The sequence below is a fragment of the Cyanistes caeruleus genome, chromosome 24 (assembly GCF_971803275.1).
Source record: "Cyanistes caeruleus chromosome 24, bCyaCae1.hap1.1, whole genome shotgun sequence".
Lineage (NCBI taxonomy): Eukaryota > Metazoa > Chordata > Aves > Passeriformes > Paridae > Cyanistes > Cyanistes caeruleus.
In genome coordinates, this window is record NC_141724.1 from 3,828,120 (window position 1) to 3,847,328 (window position 19,209).

The window sequence follows — 19,209 nt, forward strand, 5'->3', positions numbered from 1 at the left end:
AAAATCATTGAATCAGAAAGTTGAGGGTTGGGAGGGAATTTCAAAAGCTCGTTTAACCCTCTGCCATGGGCTAGGGCACCTTCCACTACACCAGGCTGCTCCAAACCGCGTCCAGCCTGCGAGAAACAGGAATATAATTTGGGTAAAGGCTTTCACTGGTTTCTGCTGTTAAGAAAACACATGACTACAGTAATAAGAAAGGCAATATTGGGTACTCCCTCATTTTTAAGCCAGCTGAGTTTTCCATTCTGTAATTTCTCTCTCTTTGCCTCCTTTGGGCTCAGTTCTCTGTGGATATAACTTTTCTCTAGTCTCTCAGCCTCTTTTGGACTGAATTCTCTGTAGATATAACTTTTTTCTAGTCTCTCAGCTTCCTTTGGGCTGAATTCTTCTGGGATCCTCTCTCGTGGGGAGTTCCACTTATCTCAGTCCTTATGATTCGAAGAAAACTCCCGAGCTCATTAGCATCTTGTTTCTCGTGTTTATTAACAGGTGATCACAAAACTTGACAGATCTCTCCAGGCTAGTTACAAGGTTAATCTTTGCAATTTGGCACATTTCTTCTGATGGTACAAACAAGGCCTTGTGGCACACTTTGTGTCTGATGCACAAAATGGCCCCGAAATACGCAGTTCTTTTATCTTTATACCTATTTTTACCCAATTAACAGTAGACACGTATATTATTTTTCTTAATGACCCAATGTCCCATCACCTCTGTGATGCACTGAGACATTCTCTATCCAATCACTGACTATTACCCAAAAACCTCTAGGAGAAGAACATGAAGAAGAAAGAAGAAGGGACAAGGGACAACACCCTGAATCCTCCATCTTGTCTCCTGTTCTCTAAACTAACTTTTTCACCCAGTGATTTAAAAAACTTTCTAATCTACACTCTTACATTTTTAGCTTTTTTTATCTAACTTTAACATTTGTTTTCATGTATCATCATGAAAACATGTTCATGAATTTCATATTATATGAAATTAAATGTTTTTCTAGATCTTGTAACTAAGTATCAGAAACAAGGGCACACACTCTGTATTCCAGACTCCAACACATTCCAGCTGTGGTCAGCAGATTGTTCTTGACCAAATTCCCCAAATCCCACTTTGATGGAATCTGGTGAGAAATCCTGTATTTCCTGTTCCCACCTGAAATTCTGTGCTGGAAAATAACAAATCCTTAAAAACAACATTGTTTTTAAAATACAATAATATTTTGCTTGCTGTTGTGGTGTTTTGGGAATTTTTTTTCCCCAGGTAGAAGAGCAACTGGGTCAACCAGTTGTGCGGTCCTTACACTGGTTTTGTTTCTATGGGATCAATCACCATCCTAAGTATTATTGCCCCAAAATCCAGACAAATGCTCTGATTCGCTCAGATGGGGAAAAAAGGCGCTTATTTCTAAAATTTGGGATGCTAATTCCCTCTTAGTCCAAGTAATGTAAACATTTCAGTGTCTTTGATTACAGTACACATAAAAATGTGAGAGGGTCTTGATCCGCCTCTGTTTGCTCCGTTGGCTTTCCAGATCATTCCGTAGTTGTCACTGGGTCCCATCATTGGTTTATGCTCAAATCCATCCTTTTGAAGAGATTACATTCCAAAACATTACAAAAATATGTCTCTCCCTAGGATAAAACTTGTATTCCAAAACTTGTATACCTTCCATCCCATTGTGAATTAACTGAAAGTGGCTGGTCCTTTTACATTTTTGACTTTAAAACTCCAGTTTTAAATTCAGTGAATGTGCAAGTAGTGCCTGAGATGCCAATACCGTGTAACAGCTTTGGATGTGTTTATTTTGGTGGGAGCTTCACTGGGATGGGCATTCTAAGAATTTCAGGATGACTTCACAAATCTGCAACACCAAGTCTATAGAATACATCTAAATATTCCATGCTGGGGGTGGATTTCTTGGTCCCTTAGGTTTTGAAAATCGATTTGCAAAGCCTAGGAAGAAATTATATATATTTTAATGCAACAAATTCTGTATGTTACATATGCTGATTACATAATCTCTTAAAATAACACAGGAATTGAAAATACTTGTAATTTAAGATCTTTCCCAAGCTTTAAGATATGACAGAAAAGCAACATCCTGTAGTTGCAAATAAAGTTGTAAATGTGTAAAAACTAAATATGTAAAACCCAGTGAGCATTATTTGAAATATTTGTAGTTTGTAAGTGTTCTGCCTGGCATTTAGACTCCCAAGAACCAGGTTCTTCCTACCAAAACACAAAAAGAAAAACATACCAAAGTTAAGGAAAGACCTCGGAGAGTTTGTCGGGGCAGGTTCTGATGATTTTGTCAGTGAAGATGGACTGCAGATGCCTAGAAATGAAAAATGAGACTGGAGCAGTTGGTCACTGGTAATTCCAGAGCTGAACTTGTGGAATCATGGAAGCCTTTAGACTGGAAAAGGGCTCTAAGATCAAGTCCAATCATTAAACCAGCACCAAGCCCTGTCCAACCTGGCCTTGGACACTGCCAGGGATCCAGGGGCAGCCACAGCTTCTCAGGGCACCCTGCCAGGGCCTCTCCACCCTCACAGGGGAAATTTCCTCCTTCCTTAATTTGTGCAATCCCGTATTTACAGGAAGTGGATTTACTACTGCAGCAAGACCTGCTGAGAAAACATTTGCTCAGAAGTACTTTAAACCATTTTTAGCAGTCCTGTTTTCAAGATGAGCATTTTAATTTTAGTTGAAAGGGATTTGAGTGAGAGATTCCTTATTTATGCTCCAAATAGCCTGGTCAGAATCTCAGCTGGGGCTCACATTTTCCCAGCACCCAAATCTCCCATTTGTAGGGTCCTGCAACACAGGTTTGAATGACCTGAAGAATTTGATAATTTGTCCCCAAAGGGTTGCACAGCATCCTTATGACATTCCTACAACAGCTACAGCTCTCCAGGTGAGAAGGTACTCAGCTGCACAGCTCTGTGTGTCCCACTCCAAACTGCAGGGAATTTCACATTGGAAAAGTTCAGGTGCTTGGTATTGCCATCCCACACATTTAAATACTTGCTTAAATCTGTTTGAAAGATATTAGCCTGAATGACTTACTTTTTCGCACATTTTTCAATATTTTCAAGCTCTGTAAAAAAAAATAAACAAAAAGGCTAGCTGGAAAAAAATGTCTGAAGCAGTGGATCAGCTACTGTGGTAAAGGGAATTTGTGCACATGTATAAAAACACTGATAAATGTACATGTATAAATTGATCAGCTACTGTGGGAATTCACTGGCAAATGCACAAGTATCACATTTCATAAAAAGCAAACTTTGTGCCACTCTCTTTGGCTTTTCCCTTGTCATCCCAAATGCTTCCAGTTTTTATTTTCCTTGCTGTTTTCCTCAAGCACTTTTCTGTTCCACAATAACAGTACAATCTCATGAGGATAATTAACAGGAGGCTCAACAAGAGGAGTCTGGCCATGGTTCTGTTCTTGTAGGACAGACTCAGACTCCACTGGAGCAACTTTTTCCCAGCAGAACTGGCACTGCAGGTGGGTGGAATACCAAGGCACAACCACTGGCACGGGCAGGGCTGGCCTACCCCATTCCCAGTGCAGACAAGGTTGGTATTTGCAGTTGTACACCGGAAGATTTTTATTACTCTTGTTTTCTTGCCCTAAACACAAGCGCTCTCAAAGCAGGCCCTGTTCCCCCAGTGACCAGTGAGAGAGCTGGGCCAGAGCTTTTCTCTCTCCCTCTAACGGTTTCCACACCTCTTTTTTCTTTTACCTTGCTCCTCCTGAAGCATTTCATGAGTTCTTTGGATGATGTTTCTGAGCCCTTGTTCTCCAAACCCGCAGGAGTCAAGGAGTTTCTTGCAGCAGGCTGCAGACCTGGGAACATACATCATGCGTACGTTTTCAGTGGTCATTCACAAATCCTCCTGCTTTTTTCCTAGTGCTTTGGTGTTGCTTTTCATCTCCTCTAATGCAGCACTTCCAGAAATTTTCTGCAGGTTCCCTACTAGTGTTTATTTTCGTTGTGTTTGCTGAACTGTCCTGCAGGGAAGTGCTGAAGCACTACCTGATAATGCTTTGAACAAAGTGGGCCACACTCTCAGAGACCTACAGCTTTAGGTGTGAGTGTAAAACCTCAGTTACATCCTGAAAAAAGAGCTCAGCACTTACTTGCTGCCTCAGCGAGAACAAACGACTCCGGGGTTCTTTCAGGAAGCGGAGGAGGAGAATTAGAGGGATCCTGGGTTGTCTCTGAGAAAGTAAAGATAAAAGAGTTGGTTACCTAGCTTTAAAATAAAACAAACAAACAAACAAACAAATATATATATTAGAAGCAACCAGTTTATCTCAGCTGTCTCAAAGGAGACACACAATATGCAGACAAAGAGGAGGCTGCAAGGAACATCCTCATGTACAGGATGAGGCAGAAGCAGATAAACCACCAGTTAATTTGATTGCAGAAGTGTCTGCTTCTGGTTAGAACTATTTCGTTGCAGAACTATTTATCAACAATTACTTTTGCACTGAGCACAGGTCCTAAACACATTCACTAAATAAAGCAGTTTTAGAAAAAAAGCAGGTCTTAATTCCAAAGATTATCCCAGTGTTAAACTTATACCTGTTTGTGGGCTCCAAAGCTTCACACTCTGGAAACAAAAAACAAGGCAGGTATTTAAAATTCACACATCCAAAAGTTATTTTCTTGCACACAAGGAAGCCAGAGAAGACAAGGAAAGGATGTGATGTGCAAACACCCTCCCACATACACCTCCATGCTTGTGGAAAGGAAGACAGACTTGTGCCTCATTCTTCCACTTCACAGAGCTGTCACTCAGCTATGGGATGATCAAGAGATGCCTAAATTTTCTTCAGCTTCTGTTCATTCCACAGGGCTGTGTGAAGCTCAGCAGAGCACTAATGTCCTGTCTTTGTTATCCTTCTCTAAATAAGGGACAATATGTTTATTACCCTGTACTGGTCTTAGAATCCCAAAAAATAATGTTTGGAGTAAAGTAGATGTTCATGAGAAGGGTCTAGACTGAGGCCACGTCTTCTTTCCAAACCCACGTCCTGAAAATTCCTGCAAGTGTTCAAAGCCAAGGTTTGGAGCAACCTGTTTTAGTGGAAGGTGTCCCTGCCCATGGCAGGGGGAATGGAATGGGATTCTCTTAAGAGTCCCTTCCAACCCAAACCATCCCATGATTCTGTGATTCTATTAAATAGTTCATGGCAAGTACAAAGTACCAAAACTAGAGATTTTCTCACAGAAGGAAATGTGGTAAGGAGATTGGCATAGGAATAGTGCCAGAAAAGAGGTAAAAAGCCACTTAGTTACCTTACATGGTCTCAGTCTCACAGGGTCATGAAACCCCTCTGAGTAAGACTCGCCACTCCACTCCCAGGACGTTCCAATATTTGGATTTCTGTCTGGAAGCTGGAAATCCAAAGTGGCCTGAGGAAATTGCCCTAGAAGCAATTGAATACCAGAGAGATCATTCCTCATCCCAGACACTGCCAGATGCTATGGAACCACCCCGATGTTGGATGAGCCCTCAGTGCTGCTCAGACCCACATTTAATGTTGTTAATCACTCACCCGGCTCACTGGCCACAATGAAGGACTCGGGGGTGCGCTGGGGCAGGGGTGGAGGAGCATCATCATCATCAGGCTGTGGTAGGGGGGCTGATTGGAGAGACACAGACAGGTTACTGGCATGGCAGGAAATAAGGGGGACCGCAGACCTGTGTAGGGAAGGGGGCTGCTCCTGCCCTGCCACGCACCAGAGATTAAGGTTAAACAGCTCTAAACTGTGGTTTGACATACAAATAATTGCCAGCACCAATGGCACAAGGAAAATGAGCATAAGCCAGCACAGAGCCAGGCACACAGCTGGGGGTTCTGCTGCTGCTTGGCTCGGGCTGCAGCTCCCAGCACTTCCCAAGGGCACTGGAATAACGAGCATGTCTTTGTGGCATTGAATGCTGAGGGGTCTGGGCAGGACAAAGTGGAGCAAGTGCCAAAGCTGTGCACAATAGGAAATTGCACCAGGACTAACCAGAACAAGGAATAATTCCACCTTCCTCGTATGACAGGTGATGGATTTAAGGCTACAGGTCTGGGCAAAACACTTGTGTTGAATCATGGAATCATTGAATGGGTTGGGTTGGAAGGGACCTTAAAAACCACTGAGATCCAACACCCCCACCATGGGAAGGGATGTCACTCAGGTTGCCCCTGAAGCCCTGGATCACTCAATCTCAGTGAGATTTCAGTGTCCCCCGCATGACACTCTGCAGCAAAGAGTGGGGTTTGACCTGAAAACTAGATCCTCAGAGAAAACTGTTTCTGGGAGCTTTCTGAATGCTTTTTGGAGCACCTTGGTTGTAGGAATTTGTCAGCACCATCCCTGTCTCCCTGTGAGAGCTGTTCTGAGCTGACACAGTGGTTCAGAGCAGCTGTGTAATGCAAACACCAAAATTACACTGCTCTAAAAATGTTTGTGGGAAAAAAATTCAGGCAGAATGAAAAGAGTGTGGAGATGAAACCAGCTGTTCCCTCAGCTCCCATGAGAGCCCAGCCCTGAGGAGTAGCTACAGCCCTGCCTGGACACCAGATGACCACACTGACTGCTCCCTCCAGCACACCCCAATCCAGAATGACCTGGTCCCCCATGTCCCCTTGTCCCAGTAGCACTTACCCGAGGGGAAGATCCTCTCCTGGTTCTGGGGAGCATGGTGGGATGATGGGGAGCTGATTGTGCTGGGCTGTAGCGGGGCACTGGCAGAGCACGAAGGGAAGAGCTCATCCTGCCCCTCTAGAAAGGGGAACATGGGGGACACAGGCTCGTCTGGAGAAAGTGATAAGAAGTAGGGGTCTTCTGCTGAGCACAGGTAAGGGTGAGGGCATTGCCCCTGGTTCCTGTGGCCTGGGGGGGCATCTGCTGCTCCTCTGGAGGGGTTCAGGTCCACAGGGGAAAACCCATCCTGGAAGCTCGAGCCGGTGGCTTTTGGCCACTGTGGACTCCAAACAGGCTTGGCATCCCCTGCATCCCATTCCCAGCCTTCTCCCCGCTGCCCCAGTGCTAGAGGGGTTGATACAGTCCATGCCAGAGGGGCTCTGGCACCAGGCCCCCTCCTTCCTGCTCCCTTTGGCTCCAGCTCCAGCTCCAGCTCCCAGCTGCAGTGTTTCTGAGAGGCATCCCCGGCAGCTGCCTGCCTACGGCTGATGGAGTTCAGAGCACTGAAGGAGATGGCCTGTCTGATGGGGGGCACTCCCTGGGCAGAGCTGTGTGCTCCATGGGCACACAGTGACGCCAGGGACACTTCGCTCTGTGCCACTGGCCGGAGCTGTCGATGCCCGTCCTGCTGCTGAGCCTGCTCCTCTCGCTCCGAGCTGCAGCAAAAGCACAAAAAAGTGGTCTGGGGTCAAAGCCATGGAGGGCTCAGAAAATGTTAGCCCACTAACAGAGCCCACAGCACTGCTCCCAGGAGCAATTCCCTCAGGAATGCACAGCACAGCTTCAAGCGAGGAGCACAGGGAAGGACTGGGCTCCATTTCAACGCTGTTAAATGGTGAACAAAGGAGGTCCCTTTATGCCAGCAAACTGAACCAAAAAGCAAAATTATTTACAGAAAGCACTGCCATCCTAAACATATCCACAGAGAGATCCCACCAGCTTTGGAAGCTGCTGGTATTGGGAAGTTGGATCCTCGGGATTGCTATTCCTGCAGCAAGGGCCACTGGAGTGGAATGTGCAGATGGAAGATGGGACCAGTGCAGGGACATTCCATGCCAGGCAGAAGGCTGGGATGACCCAGCCTGTGTGTTCATGGAATGTTTTTCTACTGTTCTCTACTGTTTTCAGTTTGTGTGAAACACTGTGTGACAGGGCAGAACAAGGGGACAGATAATGGCACAGGGAAAAGGCTGGGACACAACAGTGGGAAGAGCAGGAATTATAGGAAATTAGGAAAAGTTTCTTCACTGTGGGGGTGATCAGGCATTGCAACAGGCTGCCCAAGGAAGTGGTGGAAACATCATCTGTGAGTGTTCAAAAAACATTTTGATGTGGCACTTGGGGACATGGTTTAGTGTTGGACCTGGCAGTGCTGGGTTAATGGTTGTGCTCAGTGGTCTTAGAGAATTTTTCCAACCTTTATGATTCCATGAATTATGTTAGGAACAAACATTGAGTCAAAGTGGGACTCAAGGGAGGCAGCAGATCCTGAGAGCTAAAGTGTTCCAAAGCACACATCAAAAAGTTCATCTCTCTGAAATCGTGTGGGTGACTGCAAATACCAACCAGGGATACTTGTGCTGAGGCCTTACCAGGTGAGTAAACTCAGGCCGTAAATGTCTTCCAGTGGAGTCAGGACTGGCTTGGCTACAGGGTGCCCTGCTCCTTCCTAGGGAAAGGAAATGTTTGCAAACAAGGGTGAGGAGGCAGAACGCAAAGAACACCAACGCATTGCTTCAGGAGCAGTGATTTTTGCCAAATACTTCTAGTTACTAAAGCACTTGAGAAATGACATCAAGGTGGAGCTGAAAACTGCTGACAGAACCTCCTGAAGAGCAACTCCTGCCAGCACCTTCCTGAAATGAGAGTACAGTGATCCCTACAACCATCCAGCTGTGCCAAACAGCTGGCAGGCAGCCTGTGCAGACACTCTGCCTTCAGGAACGCACACTGGGCAGGCTGGGTGCTGGTTTTACTCATGACACCAGCTCATGGCCATCCCAGAGCTTGGCATAGTGTCCTCAGAGGACAAGGAGGTTTAGGGGGCCAAGAGGTTTGAGCAAGAGCTACAAAACCACATCCTGACTTGAAATGTCCTCATCACTTTGTGTCAGCCCAGCCCTCTGTGACCTTTGCTCACAGTCTGTCCTTAACCAGTTCAAAAAGACTTTTTCCAGTTATTTTCTCACTCAGCTCTGGCTTGGAATGTTCTGCAAATCCTATGGTAAAACTAAGGCATAAGTCCCATGGCAGGATCCCCTTCCCAGTTCTTAAAAGTTTCTGACAAAATGAGCTCACTGTGACCTTCCAGGCTTTTCTGTGATGCATTTACTTTCCTGGATTTGAGCCAGTGAGGCTCATGTCAGCAGTCACAGAACAGCAAGAGCAAAGAAAACCTCAACCAGAGATGTTTTGGCTATTCCTGTTATTATGCAGCTTCACACCAAGACCACATTTCTTTTCCTCAGAGGTGTAACAGATCTGTGAGACTTTGCCATGTTTTTTTCATGAGATATTTCCCCCTATGCCCTCCAACAGACAGGCTGTAGTGCTGATTCCCTCACTAGCACACGTCTGGTAACATTTTCAGCCTCACTACCTTGTGATCCCAAGCTTCCCAACCTGGATCTTCCCAACCTAGTCTGAAAATCCCTCAGCAGCTTGTGAGCACTCCATGAAGACAAGTTTCACTAGCACATCCCCATGGAAATCAGTCATGATAGAAAATTTGTGCTGTTTTCTTCCCTCCCATTTGACAATGGTGCAAATATATAGAAAATAGAAAATGGTTTTGAGACTGAAGAAGTTCTAGGTCTTGTTTGTGATGAGCATTGCACATTCAGGGGAAGACCTGGATTCATGAGTTAACATCAAAAGAGACAGAGTTTGTGTACCAAGGGGAGCAGAAAATATAGAATTCATCCCAGGTCTGCAGCAGGAATTGAGGTTAGAGCTGGAGTGCCCAGGCTGCAAGAGGCAGGGTGTTTGCCCTGGGACTTTTACCTGTGAAGCAGCAGAATCTTTCTGGGCATCGAATGCTTGAATCTGCCTTTTGAAGAGCTCAATCACCGCATCGTAAACCAGCTCATACTGCTCCTGCATTCCAGACAGGCAAAAAAATGTGACAGCCAGCACCAGTGGGACCTGTAAGTGGCCACCTCTTACCAAGCAAGCATCACCCCAGAGAGAAGTGGCCTTTCCTGTCCTTTGGCAGGGTGTGGATTCTGAGAAGAGGCAGAAGCCACAACTCTCACAGTGTTCACACTGAAGCATTTGCGGGGGGTTTGGGTTTGCAAACCATGCTGTTCTACATTGAGCTTCCCCTTCAGTCTGGTGCAGCTGAGAAAAGTTCCCACTTTATTGCCTGGATAGTCCCTGATTTCACAGTGTAAGTGCTCAATAAATCTCACTGTGAGCACTGGCCCAGCTGTCCACAAGGAAACTCTCAGCTCCCAAATTAATTTCTGCCAAATCATTGTTCTGTTCAGGAAAGAGATTTTGCACAACAGCTTCACACCCCAGCTCCCACCAGCACCACTGCTCTGGGTCTCCCTGCTGTGAACCCTCATGGGAAAAGGTGAGGTCCCAGCAAGGACCAGCTGATGACATTCCCCAAACATGCCTTGGTCTGCACTATGCAAGGTCTTTGTGTGCGCATTTCCTGGATCAGACTGAAAACACTGAAGTTCACTGGAACAATCTGGCGAGAGAGAGAAAAGACAAAATGGTTTTAAACTAAAGGAGAAGAGATTTAGATTTAATATTGGGAAGGAATTCTTCCCTGTGAGGGTGGGGAGGCCCTGGCACAGGTTGCCCAGAGCAGCTGTGGCTGCTCCATCCCTGGAAGTGTCCCAAGGCCAGGCTGGATGGGGCTTGGAGCCACCTGGGATAGTGGAAGGTACCCCTGCCCATGGCAGGGGGCTGGAATTAAAGATCCTTCCAACCCAAATCTTGCCATGATTTCTATGATTTCTCTGACAAAAAAATTACAGACAGGTCTAATTCCACAAATTTTCCAAGTCCTGATGCAGTTCAGAGCATTGTCTGAAATCCAGGCCTGCAACTGCAATAATTTCTAACAAAGCACCTGCTTAAAGTGCTATTTAATTTATTACAAACCATCCTCCTCCCTCCTGTCTCACACTCCATACAAAATACCCTTTTTATAACAGCTGTGGGCAGCACGAAGGACGTGACACTGATTTCCCAGCTGGATGGGTTCAGGTAACTGTAGAACAGAAGACAGCAGGTCTCCTCTGAGTCCTAGGGATTACTGCCTGTACCATTGCTGGAGAGTCAGAGTAAAGCAAGGGGGTGGTTTGGAAACACTGAACTTCTGATGTGTGAGTGTGGAGAGACAAATGTAGACAGCAAAGATGTATTGGAGAATGGGCACAGGCCCAGGTGCTGTGAGCTGAGGGCAGCAGTGGAGGGGAGATTCTGCCCCACTGGTGTGAAGCTGTCAGTGCCTAAAGAGAGAGGAGTGGCACAAACTGGGAATGGGGAACCCGCACTTCAGCCACTGGGGAGCTCCCATGCACCTGAAACCCACCTGAAACCCACCTGAGAGCAGTCAGAGGGGGTAAAAGGCAGAGGGAAGTCTGGGGAGGGACAGGGGGGGTGCAGGTGCCATTGGAGGCAGCAAGGGGCTGGCACTCACCCCGTCCTTCAGCAGCCTCTGGGTGTAGTCGATGGCGCAGATGACGCCAGTTCTGCCACAGCCAGCACTGCAATGACAGCCGCAGGGCACGGGGTGGGCATGCTGTGTTTTCTGACAGGGATGTTTGGACCAGACCAGACCCACAGCCACCTGTGACCTTGCCATGCCACACACAGCCTGCAGACCTGCAGGATGCTACAGCTTCAGCCCATGCAGGGCTGCCCAGGTTTGGGAGGCACAGCTCATCCCTTGAGGACAGCTCTCAGTCCTCCCGTGGTAACCAGCACACATAGACATGACCAGTGGTGGTGGTCTCTGGTCCAGACATTCTCACTTTCTACAGCTCCCTGACAGGAGGGTGTAGCTAGCTGGATATTGGTCTCCTCTAACAAGAGACAGGACAAGGGGAAATGGCCTCAGGTTGCTCCAGAGGAGCTTTAGATTGCATATTAGGGAAAATTTCTATACCAAAAGCATTGTCAAGCACTGGCACAGGCTGTCCAGGGCAGTGTTGAAGTCACCAGTGAAAGGATGTGTAGATGTGGCACTTAAGGACATGGTTTAGAGGTGGCCTTGGCAGTGCTGGGTGAATGGTTGGACTTGACCCTCTTAAGGGACTTTCCCAACCTAAACAATTGCATGGTTCTGTGATTCTGTTGCTGCTGCCTCCTTCCCTTTCCCCTGGCCATCCTCAGAGGCACCCTTTGCCCTATAAGAGGGGCTTGGCTATGGGCTTGGCCAACCTCCTTGCCCTGTGACCCCTCAGGACATGGGAGCACAGGGGTCTAGGGGCCAGCAGCCCTCCCCTGCTGGCAGCCAGGTCACCCACCTGCAGTGGATGCAGACAGGGACCCTGTCATCGGGCTGGTAGCAGCGAATGTCCCTGACGAGCTCCAGGATGGGCTCGATGGATGAGGGGACGTGGTGGTCCGGCCAGTTTTTGTAGTGGAAGTGGTAGATGGTGCGGGTTGCCTGCAGTAGAAGAGAAGTGGCAGGGTCTGGGATATCAGCATGGCAAGGGGAACTGGATTTCTGCTCCATCCCCAGCTCCCATTGCACCAGCTGGCAAAGGGCAGAGCAGAAGTTTGCAGTTGGTTTAGCTGCAAGAGCTGTTTTAAGACGTTCTTGGCCTCACTTACCCAGAATCTGATTTGCCATGACTGACAAACACTTTCAGAAACTGAGGTCTGAGTTAATCAATTTTTTACTTTCTTTGTTCCCTCAACTGCTGTCAAATGTAATACAGCTGCCTGAGCAATGTAAAATTTTCTGCACAAAACGTACCGTATTTTAATACATTATTTATAAAACAAAGCCATCCCAGGTACATTTTCTGCCTTGACCTTTCCTCCTTACCTCATTCAGGGTCACCTTTAAAGTTCTAATCACATACTCATTCCTCTTCTCCTCAGCCTGCTGCAGAAGAAGGAGTCAGAGTCAGATTTTCCGTGGGTGCCCTGAGGTGGGACAAGGTGCTGAGGTGCTGCACTCACACAGGTGATGGAGAAAGGGCCACAGTGCAGGGGGGAGCCATCTACCTCTGCCCAATACCGCTCACATTTCTTCTGTTGGGACAAGCAGGACGTGTTTGGTTATTCCCCACTGGCCCAGCTGTGCCAGTGTCCTTTTCCACTTTTCAGGACAAAATTCATGCTGGGAAGAGGTTCAGCTCTTGCTGCTGTCCAGCTCCAGCCTCCCTTTCCTTGAAGCTGCCACTACTGGTTTTCCCTTTCCAGGTAGATTCCCTATGCTACCAGAAAAGGCTAAAGAATTTCATATAATCAGAGACTGGTTTGGGTTGGAAGGGACCTTAAAGATCATCTCATTTCACCCATAGGCAGGGACATCTTCCATTTGCAGCTGGAGACCCAAAAACCAGCTTATATCGAACAGACACTGGCTGTCATTAATGGGATTTAATGAAAATCTGCATCTCTCACCCTGCCCTGGCACTTAGGGCCACCTGTGATGTGCTACTCACCTTCCCCATTTCAAACTCCATACAAGCCATGACCACGACCTGCAGGAAGAAAGTTCATTAGAAAAGTCTGAACATGAGTTTTTTTTTATCCAGGCAGCAAAATTAAAATCACCTCTTGTGGGTACTTATCAGTGATAAAGAAACCCTGTGGACTGCCTTCCCTCGAGCCCAGCTGCCAGATGAGTCACACTGGGACGTCACCCACAGCCTGGCACATCATCCCCAGCCAGATCCCAAAGGCAGGGACAGCCACCAGCAGACTCCTGCAGACTCCTGCCCTGGCACGAGCTGGGGGAGGCTGACAGGAGAGATGTGGGACACATACAGCATCTGCAGTGAAACCCTGACACTCCCACTGGCCTACAATGGACTTCTGGCTGTAAGGACAGCTTTTCTTAAAAATAAAAGGATAAATGAAATTTATATTTAAATACAAATTTGCACCTTACCAGGACTTCATACTCCCAAATCATCCTCCAAAAGTCAGTGACAGTAGTGGGGAGAGGACCCTGGGTTGCAATGTATGCTCTTGGCCCATAGACACCCTGGAATATTCAAACGAGACATGGACGCATCTGTGCATAGTTCACCAGCAGAAATAAAGTCATTCCCCTCTCTGAATTTACTTCTGTCAGCAAGGCCATTAAGGACTTTTTTCATATATTTGAATTTTGGGCACATACATTAACTCGAGCAGTGGTGTGCAAACCAAAGGCAGGGCCTAGCTGGGGAGCTGGGACTGAGCTGAGATCTGCTCCCAGAGACCAGCACCAGTTCTTACAGTGCCTCTGGGAGCTTGGAGGTGATGTGGCCACAGCTCTGTTGCTGATGGCCAAAGAATGAGCTATGAGCTGTGATGCTGTAGGGAAGGTCTATTTTTCTGCAGACGGGTTACACAGAGCCCTGGGTCACTGGTCACTGTCATGGAGAATGAAGGGAACCTTCAGTGAATGAATGAATGAATGAATGAATGATCTATCTGTCTGTCTGTCAGAGAAGGGTTGTAGGCCCAGGACAGTCCCAAAACTTGTACAGCTGCAGATGGAGCACTGTCCCACACTGATCTTCCACGTTGCTCGCCCCAGCAGCGGGTCCCAGCCGTGCAGCCCTGCAAGGCTTCCTGCCTCTGCACTGGTTGCAGCCCAAGTGACTCTGGCCACAGGCAGTTTTGCACCACTCTCACCCACCAAAGGCAGCAGTGGCAATGAGGAAGTTGCGGCTGTGAAACACAGACTGTTCCACCCCGGCACGAGTGCACCCCTCTCCCCATAGCCCGATGCCTCTGTGCTGCACGGGGGGCTCTGGAGGGCTCTCTCATCTCCCATCAGTTATCCTTGAGCACAGCCCAGAAACTGCTGCAGAGCCCTTTGGTTCACCAGAGCCGCTCCTCCTGGCACCACCAATACCTTTGCAGGACAAAATGCCACAAAAGAGGCAAACCTTGATGAAGCTGGCATTGATGTAATGAGAATCTGTGTCCGATGTAATCAGGGACAGCTCCACTCTGCTGTGGTCAACTGCAAAAGCAGGGGAAGCAGTCAGTGTCTGTCCTTCATGGTCACTGAGCCCGTGGAGGGCAGCACAAGGGGCTTTGGGGGAGCACTCAGGTCAGAGAGCTCCTCCAGGGCGGGTGGGTGGCTGTGCAAGCAGCTGATGTCCCTCCCACACCTCCCACAGCCCTGCTGCCTACACACACAGAGGATCAGGACAAGATCCTTTTGGAGAGTGAGGGAGGTTTAGTGAGAGAGCTGCAGGTGCTGCCAACTACCCCAGTGCAATGCTGATCCCCCTGTGACCATGCAGCACACCAAGCCCAAAACCACCTCACTGTACCCTAGGCTCAAACCAGGTCTGTGGGGTTAGATACAAAGGTTTAAAGCTGGACTCGGTCTTGGAGGTGTTTTCCAACTCCCAACTCTGTGATTTACTTTATTTTTCAAGCTGGAATGGACGAAAGAGACAGTCTGCTCTGACCCTGGGACAGGGTCCTTTGGGGACCACTGCACCAAGCCAAGCCAAACCAGGGTTTGCCTGTTGTCTGCTTTGTGCATCACGAAGACAGCATCATGCTGTCCAAAGGCCATTGGATACAAGTGGTTGCAGTGCTAACAGAAAGCTCGCAAGGATAATCACTTGAGGATGTGTTTCCTAGTGAACAGAAGTTCTTCTGTGTGTAGAAATATCACAGAATCACAGAATATCCTGAGCTGGAAAGGACCCACAAGGATCATCGAGTCCAACTCCCGTCCCTGCACACGACATCCCCAAAATCCCACCATGTGCCTGACAGTGTTGATACGTGCCAAAGTCTTCCAGAGCAGGCACTGCAACAGCCAAAACTCTAAATCTGAACAGCAGGACTCAAAGCCAACAGACAGCAGTGAGATGCTCACATACAACAGCAGTGCAGGCAGGCACCAGAGGATGAGAACAAAAAAAGCAAGAAAAACAAAAGGCTGAGTAGGAACATGTGCCATTTCCAACCTACAAGGTAAGATGTCCTTGTATCTGTTCTTCTTGACATTCTCTGGCTGCTCAGACACTGCTGTAGGGTAGATTTTATCCAATCTGTACTTTGTTGACTGTCTCTTCAGCTTCTGTGATAAAAGAGTGGAACAAATTACAGCAGACGTGCTACAGCCAGCGCACTACTAGAGAGCACACAAAGGTCTCGAGTGGTCACGTTTGCTACCACAAAGCAAGGCCGGCACCATTAATTCTTTCCTGAGTGGCTTTGCTCAGAGCAAGAATAGAGGCAGAACCACCTGAGAGCCCCAGCACAGGCTTCTGAACAGTGGAAAGTGTGTGCTGAGGCAGCCCACACGCCAGCTTGTGAAGTGACACGCTTCACAAGTGAAGAGAAGCCTTCACAAGTGAGTGAGGCCCAGGGAAACCACTCTGAGTACAAATGGCACCCAGATCAGAGGAATAACAATGTCAAAGCACCTTCATCAAATGATACCAGAAAAGACAGGTAAATCTATTGATTTTTCTCACTTTGGTGGAGATGCTCCCATCTGCTGGAAGCAGCGATGCTCAAGTCACAAGCAACTGGAGCAGAGTGGCTCCATGGACTGATGAAAGAATAGGGAGGAGTCCTGGGACAAATCCTTAGGACTGCAAATCTCTCTTTCATTTTCAGGGTAAGGCTGCAGCACTCATGGAGAGTTAAAGCATCTTTCTCCTGGCAAAGCATAGAATTTTATTTCACTGTCACCAGCTCCTAAATAACACACTCTATTTGTTGCCAGCAGTTTCAGAAACACCATTCTTGCTGTATATTTTCTTTCACATTTTTTTGGTTTTAATATTAAACTGCAGTTTTAAAACACTAAATTCAGCCCCAATACCCTAGGAGTTAAACGAGATCTGGTGGAATGAGTGAGGGAGGAGGTACAGGAGGCACAGGATAGCCCATATGTCCAGTCTCTATTAATTAAGAGCATGGGGCAGACACAGTGGGATAGAAATTAGGGAAGCAGGGTGGATTTTGTAGCCTCCACATCCCTGCAACCTTCTGAGCAATTCTGGTGTTAGTCACATCCCCCCCTTCCTCCTTCCAGTGCACCCCCAGCTTCCAGGGAAAGATTTCATGGAAGGAGCATCACTCCATCCTAAAGCCAGTCTTTCCAGAACCAAGGCCCTGAATCATCTTGAGTTTTCGGTCCCTGAATAATTGGACACTAAACCGCTTGGGAAATGCCGAGGTGTGACAAAGGAAGTGAGAATCACAGAACCATGGAACATCCTGGGCTAGAAGGGACCCACAAGAATCATTGAGTCCAACTCCTGGCCTTGCACAGACACCCCAAAATGCCACCCTGTGTCTGAGAGCGTTGTCCAAATGCTCCTGGAGATCTGGCAGCCTCAGGGCTGTGCCCATTCCCTGGGGAGCCTGGGCAGGGTGCAGCTGTGAGTCTGCACAGTGTGAAGAAAGGGACTCTAACAAAACCCCTATCATTTATAGTAATGTCACCACAATTTGCCAGTACAAATTCTTGGTCCCACAAGGAGAGGGTGGAGGAATGACACTGAATATTCCTATCACATTTGGAAACAGAAGCCAACGTGGTGTCCTGCTGAGGCCACCGCCTTGCAGAAGTGGCTGCAAATCAGGTCACTCTGAGAAGATCTTATCCCATACAACAGGAAATGCAGCCTTGACCATTTCCACCTGCCATTTTGATCAGAAATTAATACATCAGGCTGCTGAAGCCAGCCTGAGCGCCAGGGCTCAGAGCCTCACACACACAGACACCGCGGCAGAGAGGGGAAACTCAGCAGGCTGTGACAGAGCTTTGTTCCATGGAACAACAGACTGTCACTGCAGGCTGAGATGAATCACTTCCCTCCACCCCAGACACCTGGAAACCAAGCACTCAGCTTTCCCCAAGTGTTTGAAGTGCCAGATTTTGCTGGTATGACGGAGCAGGGCTGGAGCTCATGGAGACCCCTCAGTAGCCCAAAGCCCACTGCAGGGTCAGTCCAGTGTTTGACATGTTTCAGATCTCACAGAGGTACCAGTTTTGCCCTTCCCTATGTCTGTGAAAGCTGGGCAATGTCACTGCCCCTCAGAGCAGCCTAGACAGCCTGTCAGAGCCACCGGCCTCCATCTGATACACCAAGAGCTACCTCCAGCCACCAGCTTTAGCCATGAGGTGATGCGTTGGCATCTGAGCCTCACCCTGACACCCAAACCAAAAAATGTATCAGAGAGCTCACAAATTCAGGGCAATGCAGAACACAGGGGCTGGTGGGAGCCATCAGCATTTTGTGCAACTTTTGATTTGAGGGAAAATGAAAGTAATTTCCAGGAGGGGCCAGGAGCACTGCTGGATGTAGAGCACACAGATCCCAGATCCCAGAACGGTTTGGGTTGGAAGGGACCTTAAAACTCATCTCATTCCACCCTCTGCCATGGGCAGGGACACCTGCTGCTATCCCAGGTTGTTCCAAGCCCTGTCCAGCCTGGATTTGGACACTTCCATGGATGAGGCACCCACAGCTGCCTTGGGCAGCCTGTGCTCTAGAGAAACAAGGACAAGCTGAGCCAAGGCAAAACTGGAGATCCCTGGCAGGAACTCATGTGCCACTGGTCTAACAAGGGTGTGAAGGGCCAGAGGCTCTATATTCCTCCCTGTCCGCCCAGTTCTGTTACCAGGCAAAGTGAAACCATGTCCCAACAAGCACATTCGCCCAGCAGAAAACAGGAAGCACTCGAGTAATTAGTTAAAAAGCAAACAGTTGAAATACAAACTATTAAATTCCTATCATGTCTTTACATTCCTCTTAGCCCACTTAACTTGTGTCTGCTATAAAACTCCTAGAAAATCTCACTGTCACAGGTTTGAGAGGTGACCGAGCAATTCCCTCTGAAATGAGCTGAAACACTGAGCCAAGCCTTGAGTGAACTCACCAAAAACTCCTCTGCAAACTCTCCTCGGCTGAGCTTCTTGCCTTGGGCCCTTTCCAGGTTCTGTAACAGGATCCCCCTTTGGTCCATGGTGCCAGAGCGTGCCTGGCCTGGCCCTCCTGGGAAGGGACATGTCAAGTGATCCGCGGCGGAAGGCGCCGACGGGGAGCGCTGCCTGTGGTTTTCTGACTTCATCACAGCCCCAAAGGAAATTAGTGCGTAGCAGATAATCCTGGCCAAACAGCACAACACATGGCATGTGGCACCCTCTGCTCAATCCAGCCCCACTTGGCATGGGGTGGGCAGCACCGAGGACAAGGGCAGGGACATGTTGGACACCTGTCCAAACCCCCTACCACCCAATTCCTTCAGCACCGTGCCCAGCCACCACTGCCAGGGGGCAACTGTGGAGCATTCACATCCCAAGGGGCTGTGCTTC

At 48.1% G+C, this 19,209-nt stretch overlaps 1 protein-coding gene across 2 annotated transcripts; it reads right to left on the reverse strand.

The window, feature by feature from the left end:
• Positions 1–467: 467 nt before the first annotated feature.
• PTPN22 (protein tyrosine phosphatase non-receptor type 22) lies at positions 468–18,925 on the reverse strand. Of its 2 annotated transcripts, none has more exons than XM_023942143.2 (21): positions 18,774–18,925; positions 15,846–15,954; positions 14,798–14,874; positions 13,807–13,902; positions 13,358–13,396; positions 12,870–12,941; positions 12,733–12,792; positions 12,206–12,348; positions 11,377–11,443; positions 10,339–10,416; positions 9,720–9,812; positions 8,309–8,385; positions 6,678–7,372; positions 5,576–5,662; positions 5,316–5,446; positions 4,599–4,626; positions 4,151–4,231; positions 3,753–3,856; positions 3,073–3,103; positions 2,261–2,338; positions 468–1,956 (listed from the first exon to the last, which is right to left on the reverse strand). In XM_023942143.2, the coding sequence occupies exons 1-21, from the start codon at positions 18,858–18,860 to the stop codon at positions 1,892–1,894; spliced, it is 2,298 nt and encodes a 765-aa protein (XP_023797911.2). In that variant the 5' UTR covers positions 18,861–18,925; the 3' UTR covers positions 468–1,891. The 2 variants fall into 2 exon arrangements, with proteins under 2 accessions (XP_023797911.2, XP_023797910.2); XM_023942142.2 differs by having other exon boundaries at positions 1,545–1,587; positions 18,774–18,908.
• Between the last annotated feature and the right edge of the window lie 284 nt (positions 18,926–19,209).

Coding starts and splice junctions, on each gene's coding strand:
- PTPN22 (XM_023942143.2), bottom strand. CDS start 18,860: ATGGACCAAAGGGGGATCCTGTTACAGAACCTGGAAAGGGCCCAAGGC. Junction 12,793..12,869: donor GCCCTTTCTCCATCACCTGT/GTGAGTGCAGCA, acceptor CTTCTTCTGCAG/CAGGCTGAGGAGAAGAGGAA. Junction 3,857..4,150: donor TGTTCTCGCTGAGGCAGCAA/GTAAGTGCTGAG, acceptor GTATGTTCCCAG/GTCTGCAGCCTGCTGCAAGA.